The 16,083-nt window shown below is 39.5% G+C and overlaps 1 protein-coding gene across 1 annotated transcript in view; it reads right to left on the bottom strand.

Moving 5' to 3' along the window:
- Positions 1 to 16,083, bottom strand: part of EXOC4 (exocyst complex component 4) — an 826,169-nt gene that overhangs the window by 164,506 nt on the left and 645,580 nt on the right. The window contains exon 12 of the mRNA XM_011941218.1: positions 6,730 to 6,866. Within this exon, the coding sequence (XP_011796608.1) occupies positions 6,730 to 6,866 (137 nt within the window). The remainder of the gene's footprint in view (positions 1 to 6,729; positions 6,867 to 16,083) is intronic.

The raw sequence follows: 16,083 nt of genomic DNA, 5'->3' as shown, positions 1-16,083 counted from the left end.
CAAACTCTTGTACAAGCACTCAATAAATATTTGTTGGATAAATGGAATTCTAGAAACTAAGTGAATGAATTGTTTTAAGGACGCAGTGATCCACTGTGTTTGTTAATGGTTATTGAGATCAAAAAAATTCCTGAAAGGTTTAACAAATTTAGGGAAGGATCTTGTGGTGCCGAAATAATTCAAAGCATGGAATCACAGAACCACTGCTGAACATTTTGAAGGTATCCTGACACACGGGAAAAAGTGCCTGGGAGCAAATCCCTGATGTTCATAAAAGAAAAGGAACATAAATTACAGAAATGGGGTGAATTTGGAATTGTAGGCAAAATTCTGAACAGATAATTAAAAAGTAGTTCATGAATAATTTGAAAGTGGTACTCACTAGAAGCTAGAAGGATCTCACAAAGAATAGGTCAAATGATCCTTTCCTAACTGACTTGGGGCAGTGGTAAATTCGGCTCTTGGTTGTCTTGATCTTGTTTCCAAAGGTAATTTGAAAGCTGCCCAAGAAGAGAGTTCTTAAGGAATGGTTTAGTTGGGAGAAGTGGGTCCTAACAGTAAAGGGATGGGAGGATTCCTGAACAAATATCTAGTATTGTTCATAACAGGTTTGCATGCCCATCTTGGGTGGACATGAGGAAGGGCTGGCTGCATTAAAAGAATCAGGCTGGGAAGACACCAGCAAGAAACCTGATCAATCTTTTACAGGGCAGATTATGAAATACGTGGAATAACTGTCACGGAAACTGGTAAAGGCAATTACTGTCATTACCATTATCATCATTATCAAAATAGCAGCAAATCATTTTGGGGGGAGCATATTATTTTGTGAAAACCGGTTACAAAAGATTGACATTTTTTGAGACAACCCTTTGAGAAAAGGACTATTATTACCTTTTTGCAGATGAGGAAATCAAGGCAGAGAGGCTGAGTAGCTTTTCAGGGTCATATAAGTAGTAGGTAGAAAAGCTGGCATTTAAACTGAAGCTGTAGGGCCTGCTCTTGAGCTAAAGCCCAGGTTCCTAGTTAGAAAAACCTATGAACTCCTGAGGCACTAAGTAATATATACGTCAACATACAAGGAAGTGTCAGGAGGTATAGCTCCCAAATTCTCAACTTAGTCCTAAGCTGTTGGACATTTTTTTCAATGACATGCATAAAAAAAAGACTGCTTATGTAATCAAGGAAGACATGGAACTTACAGGAATAGCTAAGATTTTTTGATGACAGAATGAAGATTCAAAAATATCTCAATAGGCTGAAATGGTGACTTAAAAATAACATTAAATTTGGCCAGGCATGGTGGCTCATGCCTGTAATCCCAGCACTCTGGGAGGCCGAGGTGAGTGGATCACCTGAGGTCAGGAGTTTGAGACCAGCCTGGCCAACATGGTGAAACCCCGTCTCTACTAAAACTACAAAAATTAGCCAGGCATGGTGGCGCACGCCTGTAATCCCAGCTACTCAGGAGGCTGAGGCAGGAGAATTGCGTGAATCTGGGAGGTGGAGGCTGCAGTGAGCTGAGATCGTGCCACTGCACTCTAGCCTGGGCAACAGAGCGAGAATCTCTCTAAATAAATAAATAACATTAAATTTAATGGGTAAATGTGAGATCCTGAATTTGTGTTTTACAGAAATCACCACAAATACAGCATAGAAAAGATAATACTAATTTCAATCAGTATTTCTTCTATAGCCAATCAGTGGCCAAGTCTTATCAAGTTTACCTCTTTATTATCTCTTAATCTGTTCCTTCCTCTCCATTTTCCTTCCCTGTCCCCTAATTCAGGCACTTAATGTCTCTCTCCCCTCTATCTCTATACTCTTGCTTTTCAAATCCATCTTACACAAAACTCAGAAAAATTTCCCTAAAGCGCAGGTCTCCATGTGGCACTCCATGCTTAACACCCATTCAGTGGCTCCTTGCTACTTAATTTAAAAAGGCAAAGTTCCTTGAGTCTGACATTTGCGATCCTCCAGTCTGACCCAAGCCTTCCTTTCCACATCCCAGACATTTATCACTTATTCTTGCTCTTCTTCAAGCCTCTGTCTAAATCCTCTTCATTCTTCACAAAGTCTAGTTCATATCCTTCACCAAGCCTTCCCTGTTCTCCTTCGTAATTTCTTCCTCCCACAGCAAGGCATATTTACCTATTCTGCCATATTTTCTGTCATGAATTAATGCTGTGGATATATGCTATTTCTTTGTCCCGTATTTCCCTTTCTATTCTTCACCAAGAATATAAGCACATGAAAGGTAGGATCTTGACTGATTCATTTCTTTATCCCCACACACCCACACAACATCTTGGTAAATGCTCAGTAAATACCTGACAAGTGCAATGATAGGCCACATTAAGAAGCATTGTGTCCAGCATTGGGTCCTGAACAAGGAAAGTGATGGTGCTGCTCAACACCCAGAGTGCATCTGGTCACGTGGGGAAGCCGAGGCAGTGGGAGGATTGCTTGAGGCCAGGAATTTGAGACCAGCCTAGCCAACATGGTGAAACTCCATCTCTACTATAAATAGATAGATAGACAGATAGATAGATAGTTGGGCATGGTGGCTTGCGCCTGTAGTCCCAGCTACTCAGGAGGCTGAGGCAAGAGAATCACTTGAACCTGGGAGGCAGAGGCTGCAGCGAGCCAAGACTGCACCACTGCACTCCAGCTTGGGCAACAGACTCTATCTCAAAAAGAAAAAAAAAAAGAAAGAGTACATCTGGAACACTGGGCATAGTCTGGGGCACTCCTTTTTAAGATGGACACTGCCAAGCTAATGGGTAATGGAGAAAGATGACTGGGATAGTTCATAGACCAGGGCATGCCAGAAACTGGGAATGTTCAGTTTAAGGAGAAAAAGCAAGACTAAATGGACTATGATAGCTATCTTCATATATTTGAAGGGCGCTCACAAAAGGATTAAACTGATGAGTTATTATTCAGAGAAAAGAACTATGTCCAATGGATAGGAGAGTATCACTTCAAACTAAGAGAAAACTTCCAGATGAAAACTATTCAACAATGATCAGTCTGCTTTGCAGATGCAGTGGCTTCTAGCCACTTGACCTCTTGAGAGGGAGGAACATAAATGATTGGAAAAAAAATCAAGCATGATGAATATGGTGCCAAGCTACAAGAACTTACAACATGTCTTTCAAGACAGCAACATCAATAATACTATATAAATGGCCATCAGTGGGATTTGCATTCTAGAGACAACTTGACCTTATCGTGGTCAGGTTATGCAACGTCTCCACTATAATTACTATTTATCAACATTATTATTTGTGAGAAAGTAATTGGGTGCCCATAATCAGGTAAGTTACTAGAAAAAGAGGGCATGCCCTACTTAAAAAAAAAAGCTTTACATTTAATGGAGGTTAAACATAAAGTGTAATATTATTAAAATGCAATTATTTTTAAAATTTTTAATTTTTTAATATTTAGGTTTTTATTTTTTATTTTTTGAGATGGAGTCTCACTCTGTGACCCAGTCCAGAGTGCAGGGGTGCAATCTCGACTCACTGCAACCTCCACCTCCCGGGTTCAAGCGATTCTCCTGCCTCAACCTCCCGAATAGCTGGGATTATAGGCATGTACCACCACACCTGGCTAATTTTTGCACCTTTGATAGAGATGGGCTTTCACCATGTTGGCCAGGCTGGTATCAAACTCTTGACCTCAGGTGATCCATCCGCCTTGGCCTCGTGAGCTACTGCACCGGGACTAAGTTTCAATAGTTAAAAAATTTTATTCAATTCTCTTTTGGAAGATGAGACGTTGGTACTACCACTTTGGAGTTTGGTTTTGTAAAACTGAAAATCCAAGACTCTATGGCCCAGAAATTCCAACCTCAGACAATTAACCTAGAAGAGTGGCTTTTACAATTGTTATTGGTGTATCCCTTAAAATAATTTTGGAAAACTATATTCTCCTTCCTTTTTTAAGTTGACATTTAATTTTTTTTAGCATGCGTTTAAATAGATGCAAAAGACAAAAATTTTGGCATATCCTAAAGACTGACAATGTTAAAAATCACTATTTTAAATGTATCCAATGGCCAGGCACAGAAAGACAAATATTGCAGGATTTCACTGATATGGGGACTCTAAAAAAGTCTAAAAAAGGCTCACAGAAGTAGAGGGAGAACAGTGGTTGCTGGAGGCTGGGGGCTAGGGGAGTGGGGGGAGTGGGATGGGTGTGGGGTAAGGTGGGGAGATGTTGCTCAAACCATACAAAGTTTCAGTTAAGAGGAATGGCATTTTGAGAATGATTGAACATCATGATGACTATAATTAATAATAACATAATATATATTTCAAAATGCTGAGAGTAGATTTTAAATGTTTGCAGCACAAAGACACACAAAGACAAGTATGAGAGGTAATGGATATATGAATCGGATTGAATGTAATCATTTCATAATGTATTCATATATCAGAACATCACATTGTACTCATTATATAATTATTATTTGTCAATTAAAATTTAAAAAAAGTATCCAATGGAATCTCAATGCCACAGGGCTTTGATACTCTCCATTATACATTTAAAATACATATGAACAAGCTCTTCTTTAACAGTTGGATATTTTTCACTTTTCCTTTTCCTCTTTGAATTATTATTTGTATTTCATTTCCTCACTGAAATTTATCCTAATAAACTATATTTTATGCTTGAAATTATTTTATTATTCCATTGTAGTTTTTTACAAAAGACTATCTGTATAAATTAAAATCCAAAATCTTTAAAATTTCTGTTACCACAAGACTAAATTTTAACTTTCTTTTGTTTGAATTACCATTATAATTATTATTTAGTACACAACCAATTGACATAATTGTTAATTATATGTATGATTTTAACCTAAATGTAAGTTTTGATAAACAATTATTGAACACAAAAGGTTATTGGGACAGCATCTCAATGAGATGGTGGTTGTTTAATTTGTCCATGTAACTGCGGATAATTCTTGTTGCTGTAATCAGGAAGGTTAAGCATTAATCTATGTTGTATTCCTCTGCCAAATCAATCTTCTGTAAACATTGCTTCCTTGCTCACTTATAATGATTCCCTATCTGCTATCCAACATCTACATTTTCAGGATCTTATTTTTTATGACCCCTTTTTAGTTGGTCTTAATCTTCCTATTCAACATTATCTCCTGCTAGATTCTCCTAGGAACTCTGTCCCAGTCAAACTTCCTCCTCATTGTCTCCTTTAAATAGTGGGCAACTGGGTTGGGTGCGGTGGCTCAGGCCTGTAATCCCAGCACTTTGAGAGGCCAAGGTGGGCAGACCACGAGGTTAGGAGTTTGAGACCAGCCTGGCCAACATGGTGAAAGCCTGTCTCTACTAAAAACAGAAAAATTAGCCAGACGTGGTGGTGCACACCTATAGTCCCAGCTACTCGGGAGGCTGAGACAGTAGAATTACTTGAACCCAGGAGGCAGAGGTTGCAGTGAGCTGAGATTGTGCCACTGCACTCCAGCCTGGCAATAGAGCGAGACTCCATCTCAAAAAATAAAATAAAATAAATAAAATAAAATAGTGGGCAACTGTCTCATTGCTTCCTCCATCCCAGCCTTTGTGTATTCTCTCCACCTCCGTAAATTTCATCAGTCCAGCACATATCTCACCTGTAAAACCATTCCCGATTACAACCCTTTCTCTTTCTTGTGTTTTGATCCCTCTGCCCTCAAAGTCCATATTATACAAGCAGCGCCTGATTACGCAGTGCACTTCACCTATCTAGTCTTCAATATAGAGCACATAAAATTTAGTATTTTACTATACATTCTTTTCTTCCCTAATTGTTTCATGTATTGTGAACCAGACCATAATTTGTTCCTATTATAAGCTTTCTTAGAGAGTTGCTATGATCTTTTCCACAAGCCCAGAGATTTTTTTGAACCTAGGGAAGGAAATCAGAGGGATAACTAATGGTTTTCAAGTTCATAACAATGGTTTTTCATTGCTACTGATGCTGAATATATATATATATATATAAAAAATATAAAAAATATATATATATATATTTTTTTGAGACGGAGTCTCGCTCTGTCGCCCAGGCTGGAGTGCAGTGGCGCGTGATCTCAGCTCACTGCAAGCTCTGCCTCCCAGGTTCACACCATTCTCCTGCCTCAGCCTCCACAGTAGCTAGGACTACAGGTGCCCGCCACCACGCCCGGCTAATTTTTTGTATTTTTAGTAGAGAAGGGGTTTCACCATGTTAGCCAGGTTGGTCTCGATCTCCTGACCTTGTGATCCGCCCATCTCGGCCTCCCAAAGTGCTGGGATTACAGGCGTGAGCCACCGCGCCCAGCCAGAATATATTTTTAATTAAAAAGAAATACTATTAAAGATTAAGAGTTTCAAATTGCTCTATTTTAAGGATCTTTTTAACCATAAGATAGACTAACCAAGATCTGGAATTTCCTTGAGGAACATGATCTTATCATTCCAGGTTTTCATGAACATCAAGGCTGACACATAATCTGAACCACTCAATGGCAGTCCTAGTGGCTCTGTCCCTTCATCACTTTCATTCTCTCTGTTGTTCTGACTACACAAAGGTCTAGGAGACTATTTCCATGATGGATGTTCTCATCTCTTGACAAACTCAGATATGATCCTTTTGAAAATTAGGCTATTGAGGCAATGTCACCAATCAGAACCACCCTCAGGCTCAAACATTACTTTGCTTAGCTCCTAACAGAAGCTATACCTGTAAGCTGCAGTGCAGGTGTCCTTGTACTCCTGGAGCTTCACGCACACCATGTTGAGGAATTGATCTGAATATGCACTCAAGTCATGCATCAGGTTCAGGAGGTCTTGCACTGTCTTCTCCACAATGATTGTGCTCTGGAAATGAACAGCAAAGAGAGGATATGAGATTTCTGTAGTCAAGTAATGTGTAGGACAAGGAAGGACAACTCCAAGTATGTCATAATTTAAGGTACCTAAGCTTTCCTGGAAGAATGTGACATTTTGAAATATGAACTCAAAACAACAACCAAATAAGAATCTTACACAGCGCTGGTCTTCCCAAGACCCGAGCAAGTGTTTTTTCTGGAAGGACACAGAATGGGGATTTTCAAGTTGATATCATGGAATTCTTGACACTCACAAGATAACTTTGGCTTTTAAGACAGAAAATGCATATTCAGCTGGAGCCTGATTTATCACTCCAAGGCTCTTTGAGATTAGGAACCTATGACAGGCAGCACAAAGAAAAAACCTTCCATGATTTATTTTAAAAGTTTCAAAACCATCAATCTATTCAGAATAATAACTAACATTTGTATTGTGTTTTACAGCTTGTAGAATGTTTTCACATCCACAGCATATGTTATCTCACTTGAGACTCACACAATAATCATGATAATCATGAACATTTATAGGGTTCTTACAAGTGCAAAGTACAATGATAAGCACTTTGTATATTTTATTTCCTTTAATTCTCCCAACACCCCTACCTATCAGGTGTATCCTATCATCATCCCCAGTGTAAAGATGAGGAAACAAGCTTAGGAAGATGAAGAAAACAAAGGAGGAGCTCCAGGCTTTGCTCTTCTAACTATACCATTCTGCCTCAGAGCCAGACCAGAGTTCTGCTGCCCACAGTGCATTTTCTCACGAGATTACAGTGTTTCGTATTGCTGTCACCACTGTAGGCGCAGGGTCTAAACACACTCAGACATATTTTAAAACTGAATTAAAAAACTATCCGAAAGGAAAAATAAGCCCATCTTAAAGCTAGACGCCGACAGCATTGTATAGTAAATCAGTGTTACATCTGAAAAAGACACATAGTCAACAAATTCTAAATATCTGATTAAGAAAAGACCTAGTTGTTTAAACCATTAGTTCATGCCTCTTTCAAAAGAAGCAAAATTACACTGGGGTAAATATTAATCCCATGCTTAGCAGCTTGGAATCCTTCAGTCAGTAACTGGTTTGTTGATTTTATATTTATATAAAATTACATAGGCTATGATAAGCTTAGCCATAAAAGTAAGCTTAAAAAAATATTTTTACAGTCTTGACAGTGAACTATGAAGAAATCAAAGGCATTTTCATTATGCTTAAATACAGATGATGGGGAACAGGGTGTTGGCTAATTATTTTCTTAAAATCAAAAGATTAAACAAAGTTGTATAGTTCTTCTCAACACAGTAGGGGATTAGCTTGAATTATGAGTTACACTTGCATGCTTATTCAAGATTTGGTGGTAGAAGCTTCTTGTCATCTTTCCCCTTCCTCTCATTTTTCCCACCCCAGTAAAATAATCAGAAGGTGAAAAGCAAGGAGCACTTATATTCTGTAAGGCAAACCTCATAGGAAGTCAAATTGCAGTCTCTATAGAATCCCCACAAGTTCAACTTCCTTTTCTGTATTGATTTTAAGATTAAAGCACTGCAGCTTCACCCTGATCCATAATCCCATTCCTCTGTATTTGTGTGTGAGTGACAGGAATTGATTCTGCCTGGCTACATGTCCCTACACTAGGAAGAATTTAAAATCCTCATCCTGATTCAAAACACAAGATATCCTACAACATGTGGGCAGCAATTAAACAAAGGAGACTGAAGTTCAGCCATCCTAACAAAGCCTGTTTAAAATCTAAAACATTGCAGGGAAGACGAGCATGAGGAGATCCCTCTGATTATTGGGAGAAAGGGCCTGGTTCTACTCCCAAGTATGCTACTGATGACCATCTCTGGGGTAGGTTTGGGTAGCCCTTTCCTTTCTTATGACTCAATTTAGTTCTCTAATAACCAAGGATAATTGGATTGCTCCTTTACTCTGTTGGCCCCCATGACTCATGCATTCAATTTGTGTACTGGCGCTTTCATACTGAACGAATACTGTGTAATGGCTCTCAAGGCATCTCAGGTGTATTTCGTCTTCCTGAATAGATTATCAGCCTCTCAAGAGGGATCAGCATTCCTCTTTTCTTTTTGCCCATCTCCCATCCTTCTCTTCCCTCAGTTGTTTATAATATCTCAGGGTTTTCAGGACAATACTATTAATAAAAGAAACTAGACTAATAATGTTAATACACAGAATAAATCTCCGAATGCCATATACGTGAGGGATGTTAGTCACAGACACCTTTGCATTTTGAAGTCTCCTTGGGTGGTTTAGGTTTGGTTTGTATTTATTGCAGAGCTTTCAGCTGATTAGAATTGTGCTGATAGCATTTGGAGGGGAAGGGATGACTGCGAACACCTCTGCATATCCACTGGAGGTCAAGGTTTTGGGGGTGAACAGGAAGTACCAGCAGGGAATGATTAGATGCCATGGTTTAATTCTAATGGTTGTGCTCAACACAGAGCCTCTGTGATGCTATATGATTACATACAATTTTCCAGCTATTTGGTTGGTTTACCTTGTCATGGTAGCAGTCTGGATAATCAATCACTACATTCTTTTCAAGAAAAATGACACTGCATTTTGCCAAATGATGGGCATTTTTACAGGGAAAAAAGTTTCCATTTTTCAAGAATTTATAACAATTTCCAAATCAGTGGCTCTGACAGATAAATGTTGAAAATATCAAATTTCTAACAAGGTCAATCCTGTTTTTATTTATTTGATCTCTTTAGCAATGCAAATGATTTACTGACACATTATTAATTTTGGGATTTGCTAATGTTGACTATAATGACTTCATAACAAGCAAAACCCTGATTTTCTTCATTATAATTTCTATTAAACAAATCATAAATGATTGATATTTGCTTAGAAACAACTCAATTCACATTTCTTGCAACTTATTACCAGGTAATAAAGTCTATGCATGACATGAAAAATGAGAAAAGAAATGATAAATCCCAGGACAGTTGATGTAATAAAAAAAATATTGCTGTGGAAAATAAACACCTAAAGTTTATTACAGGGATATGCTGGTAATCTAAAGTATAAAGTGAACCAGCTGTTTGGTTCTGCACTTAAAAAAATTTAATCAGTGAATGAATAAAGATGATTGTACTTTTGAGAACTAGTCTACTGTTTGCCAGAATGGGGCTCTGCCTCATGATACTAATATCCTGTTACAGAAAATCGGCTCCCAGTCCACATAATTTGGAAAATACTGAATTAAAGAAAACTGAAGTGGTGTTTTTACTGGATGACTTCAGAAACCTTTAATATGCTAGAGTCGTGAGGAGTCTTAAAGAGGCCAATGCAGTATTCAGTCTTCCCTTAACCATCAAAGTAATGAAACCATTGTTCATAGTCCATCTTTTCACATCTACTGGAACAGTGTTTCACAGTTTGGGAACAACTCTCCCTATTTCTCTGGTCATACTAATCAGGACCCTAAGGCCCAATGACATGCTTGAGGACACATGAGGAGTACCACTGTGAACAGGGCGAGCTTGATCAGGCCTCTTACTTCTCGATCCTTCCTTCTCAGCCCTTCCATGAACACCAATCATCTTCAGTTCTGCCTCCAGCCTACCCCTCTAGGCTTCTCTCTCTCTTTTTAAAAGTTTTTTTCTCCATTAAAATTATTATTATTATTACTATTTTTTCCTCTATGCTTCTCTCCAGTTCCTCTGAACATGCCCATCTTTTGCTCCAACCACACTAAATTACTAGTGACTCCTTGCCTGCACCAGGCTACTTTTTGCCTCTGTGCTTTTGTGCCTCCTAATCTTAGTGTCTGGAATACTATTCCTAGCTCATGACTCTCATCTTTGGAGATTACCTTCTCTGATTTAAATGCCCCTTCTGTGCCACCAGAGGACCCTGGCATTTTGGCCCATGCTCTAATTGGAGTGTGGTAATCACTGGTTCGATTGACCATCTCTTCCACTACACTGCTAATTCCTGTTGATCAGTGACTGTACCTTCACACCTCTAACACCTCACAAGGTATCTGGCATATTGCAGGTGCTCAATAAACATGTATTGATTTAATGCACATGCACAACACATTCAGAATAGGGTGAAAAGAGTGAGTTAGAGTATAATTGTAGTAGTGGATAAGAGCCTGATTTGGTAAGGTGAAATGAGACCACTGCCTCCTTATTACTACACTGTATCTTTTTTTTTTTTTTTTTTTGAGACCGAGTCTCACTCTGTCTCCCAGGCTGGAGTGCAGCAGCATGATCTTGGCTCACTGCAACCTCCATCTCCCGGGTTCAAGTGATTCTCCTGCCTCAGCCTCCCAAGTAGCTGGGACTACAGGCGCGTGCCACCATAACTGGGTAATTTTTGTATTTTTAGTAGAGAGGAGGTTTCACCATGTTAGTCAGGCTGGTCTCGATCTCTTGACCTCATGATCCGACCGCCTCGGCCTCCGAAAGTGCTGGGATTACAGGCATGAGTCACTGTGCCCGGCCACTACACTGTATCTTAATTTCCATGGTTCTAAGGACTGAACATTTATTGTGGCTGAAAGTCTTGGGTATTTCCACAACAGCACTCTTAACTTCACCTGATTGTATTATTTTCTATAATGGCAATTCATTATATATGTATATATAACTGAATGTGTTCATTTTAATGTTTTAAGACATAAATTCCCAATTCAAAATGTGCTGATTTTAAAGTTTTAAGACACAAATAAATTCACAATTCAGAAACAAAACCAACATCAAAACAACTTTAGTTTGGCGAATAGAGTCTCTGTATCTGTATTGTTTTACTTCCTGGGAGGACAGATCAGAGATGCTGCTAAGAATCTAAGGTTCTGTATGGTCAGAGAAATATGTCTATCACTTCAGACACACGTCTCCAGCACCATCACACACGTGCGTGCACACGCATGCACGTGCGCGCGCACACACACACACACGGAGTGTAGGGCAAGCACACCCGAGAGCAATAATTTAAGCATCTCCTTAGAATGATCCTGTGTGGCAATGCACCTGAATGTGTGTTCCGAGCTAGGTAATTTGGGAGTGGCTAACCTGGAGATTTCTTCCTTATCTATGGTAAACATCTGAGGGCCCTGGCTGATTTCATGGAACACCAGCCATACAGGGGATTGAGGCCCTGAGTTTTGGGTTACATTAAAGTTGCCAGGTGGAGGTGGTTGGTGGGAGGGTGGTAAGTGGAAATGCTCTATAAACTGCATGATGTTTGTAGTGGTTGTGGTTTTCCTGCCCAGCCCGCCCCACTGGATTCTCTCCCCTGTATTAAGCCCGTAATAAAACCCCCTCTCTCCTCTGCTGGCTCTGGGTCTCTTCTGCGACCTCTTGAACCTGATGCGTTTCCTACTGAGGTTAACAAGGGTTTGGCACAACAAGAAGCAATCGTGAAAACAGGGCTTCGCAAACGTTTGATGACAATAATGGTTTTGTTTATTGGGGCATATTCAATGACAAGTCACTAAAACTTGTATATCATATTGTCTTTCCAGTTACTATCAGCTCTAAGCTGTAGCTGGCTGTAAACAATGACAATAACTATGAAAACAACAGTAATGATACAAGACAAAAGGAAATATGCTTTCCATTTTTTAATCTATGCTTTGATTTGTGTGATGTTTAAACCGTTCTGAATGTGTCCTCTCTTTACTAAGATGACTTGCAAAAGGCTATACATCCAAGAGCTGGTGCCTGAGGAACTGCCACCTCTGTGCCTTCCAAATCAGCCTCCACCCTGAATGCAGAGTAATCTTTTTGAAAATTCTACCTCCCACAGAAATGAGTGTTCATGTCAATCAAAAGACATGAACACAAATCTTCACAACGATTTTATTTATTTATTGCAGCTCTAGCTTAATTTTTTCTTTTTCCTGAGATGGGGTCAGACTGGAACTGGAGCTCAGTAGTGTGATCATAGCTTGTTGCAATCTCAAGCTCCTGGGCTCAAGTGATCCTCCCACTTCACTCTCCAGTAGCTGGGACTACAGGCAGAGGGCACCATACGAGGCCAATTTCTTTTTTTTGGTAGAGATGGAGTCTTGCTATGCTGCCCAGGCTGGTCTTAAACTCCTGGCCTCAAATGATCCTCCCACCCCAGCCTCCCAAAGTGCTGGTATTACAGAAATGAGCCACTGTGCCTGGCCTAATCGTTTTATTTATAACAGCCAAAAAAAAAAAAAAAAAATCAATTCTCATGTCTATCAATAAAGTGGGCAAAGTGGGCAAATAAATTGTGGTATACTCATACAATGGAAAACTACAGTCATGAAAGAGACAGCCTACTGCTACAGGCAACACATGGATGAACTGTGCAGATCTTAGGCTAAGTCAAAGTAGCCTGACCCAAAGGTGTGCAACTGGACAATTTTATTATTATTATAGTTCAAAATCAGGGAAAAGTAACCTCTGGTGATAGAAGTCAGAATAGTGGCTACCCTTAAGAGAGGGTCTAACTGCGAAGGAGAGGACATTTTAGGTGCTGGCATTATACTGATGGAATAGCTGTTGTGTTAGTAAAAATGTACATAAAAATTCTTTGTGCTTAAGATTTGTGCACTTCAGAATTTGTAAGGTTAACATCAAAAGAAAAAAATTTAAAGTTATGTCCGTTCATGGGATTAAAACTCTTTAATGGATGAGGACTCACATTGCTCAGATAACTCATAAGGCCCTTCATGACATGGCTTCTGTCTACCCTTCCAGCCCCACCTCCTACCATTTTCTACTTTCCTCTCTATGACTCAGCTACATGGGGGTTCTTTCAATTCTTCATTACCATTTCCAGACCTTGTACCTTCCAGCAATGCTGCTCCTTGTCTCCCGACAGTACTTTTGTTTCTCTTTCGGGTCTCAGCTAACATATCCTTTCTGTGGGAAGACTCTCCCTAACCCTCACACCAGATTAGGTTTTCCTGTTATAAACATCTAGAACACCTTCTATGTCTTTGTTACAACACTTAACACACTTGTAATGGCTTCTTTAGGGTCTGCCTTCCCCAGTGGTCTGTGAGATTCCAGAAGGGAGGGACACTTATTCAGGACCTGGCACACAACAGGTACTCAATAAATCTTTCTTAACTGAATGAGTAAAGTTAAGTACATCCTATATTAAGATCAATTCGTTGCCTATTAGAAGGCAGAGAAAGGACAAAAAGCAGGTCTAATGCTATGCTCTGTAGTTTGGTTCTCAAATAAAACTTTATGTTCAAGGCCAAGTCTGGAGATAACCCAAATGTCCATCAACAGTAGAGCAGATAAATAAAACTGTGACATATTCATACAATGAGATGCTACAGAGCAATGAAAAAGAGCAAGCTAGTAGTTAACATAAGAATTCACATGGAAAAATATCACAGACATAATGCCGAATGAAAGTAGCCAGTCACAAAAAGATATATACTGTTTGATCTCATTTATGTGAAGGTCAAGATCCGGCATAGCTAATATAGGGTGAGACAAATCAGAATAGTGGTTATTTGTTTTTAGAGCAGGGTGGGGAGGATATTGACTGGGAAAGGCATCTGGTTGGTGGTTACACGAATGCATGTTAAGCCTCAATTTTAAACAATTTATTTACAACCATTGTTACAAATACTTCAAAAACCTTTGAGAATACAATCCTTAGGTATATTGGTATTCTAATACAATAGTTTGTACTTATGATATATATATATATATATATATTTTTTTTTTTTTTTGTGAGACGGAGTCTCGCTCTGTCGCCCGGGCTGGAGTGCAGTGGCCGGATCTCAGCTCACTGCAAGCTCCGCCTCCCGGGTTTACGCCATTCTCCTGCCTCAGCCTCCGGAGTAGCTGGGACTACAGGCGCCCGCCACCTCGCCCGGCTAGTTTTTTGTATTTTTTTAGTAGAGACGGGGTTTCACCATGTTAGCCAGGATGGTCTCGATCTCCTGACCTCGTGATCCGCCCGTCTCGGCCTCCCAAACTGCTGGGATTACAGGTTTGAGCCACCGTGCCTGGCCTACTTATGATATATTTTAAAAATGTGAACACATAGAAGTATTGTTGGCAACACTGCTACTGACTACCAGATGAAAACTGTTCTGGAGAGGATGGGAAGTTGTTTGGGGAAACAGCAGAGAACTTAGCTAATTGATTAAATAGATAAATAAGTAAGTATCTTCTCTATGCCAAACACTAGCCTAACTGCAGGAGATACAAAGCCAGATAAGATTCTTGCCCTCCAACAATCTTAGATACTAGCAGGATAAGAAAGTAAGTTCACACAATGAGAACACTTGGACACAGGGCGGGGAACATCACACACTGGGGCCTGTCATGGGGTGGGGGGATGGGAGAGGGATAGCATTAAAAAAAATACCTAATGTCAACGATGAGTTAATGGGTGCAGCAAACCAACCCATGTATACATATGTAACAAACCTGCATGTTGTGCACATGTACCTTAGAACTTAAAGTATAATAAATAAATAAATAAATAAGAAATTCCTGATGAAGATAAAAAAAGAAAGAAAATAAGTTCACAAATAAGGACAATAAAATGTCCTAGGTGCTGATGGGCATCTGCATATTGTACGGTAGAGGCACAGAGGAAGAAAGAGTTAATTGGACTGGGGTGAAAGGCAGGGAGAGAGAGGTGAGAAAGAAGAGTGTACAACTGAACTGACTCCTGCAAGATAAATAATTGTGAGTTGTAGAATGAACAAAGATGGAAAAAGAGCACTTCAAGAAGATGGAGCAGTATGAACATGAAACAGCATGGGATTCAGGGAACTATAAGTGGTTGTTCATGGCTGGGGTGAAAGGGGTGTGTAGGGGAGTAGGGATTGGGGGGGGTATGTATGCATGATCAGGTGGGAGGGCTCAGAGAGGCAGTCAGAAGCCAAGTCATGAATGTCCTTTTACGACATACATACATACATACATACACACACACACAGAGTACTTGAACATTTGGAATATCACTCATTTCCAGCAAGAAAATATAAATAATTCAATCTGATGACACTAATCACTAGATGATCCACTTCAAGTACAGAAGATAATTTCAAAAAGTTTCACTGTTCAGAAAAGATGAATATACTTATATAACAAACAAACTCTGAAGCTCTGTCAGGCTAACGAGGCAGAATTTAGAAACAGGCTTACACAAAAAATACGAGGTCAAATTTTAGACAATCAAAAAAACTATATGCCTTTAGAATTCACATAAGCTA

This window comes from Colobus angolensis, unplaced genomic scaffold, assembly GCF_000951035.1.
Source record: "Colobus angolensis palliatus isolate OR3802 unplaced genomic scaffold, Cang.pa_1.0 Scaffold2, whole genome shotgun sequence".
NCBI classification, from domain to species: Eukaryota; Metazoa; Chordata; class Mammalia; order Primates; family Cercopithecidae; genus Colobus; species Colobus angolensis.
This window is presented reverse-complemented; position numbering and strand designations above follow the sequence as displayed.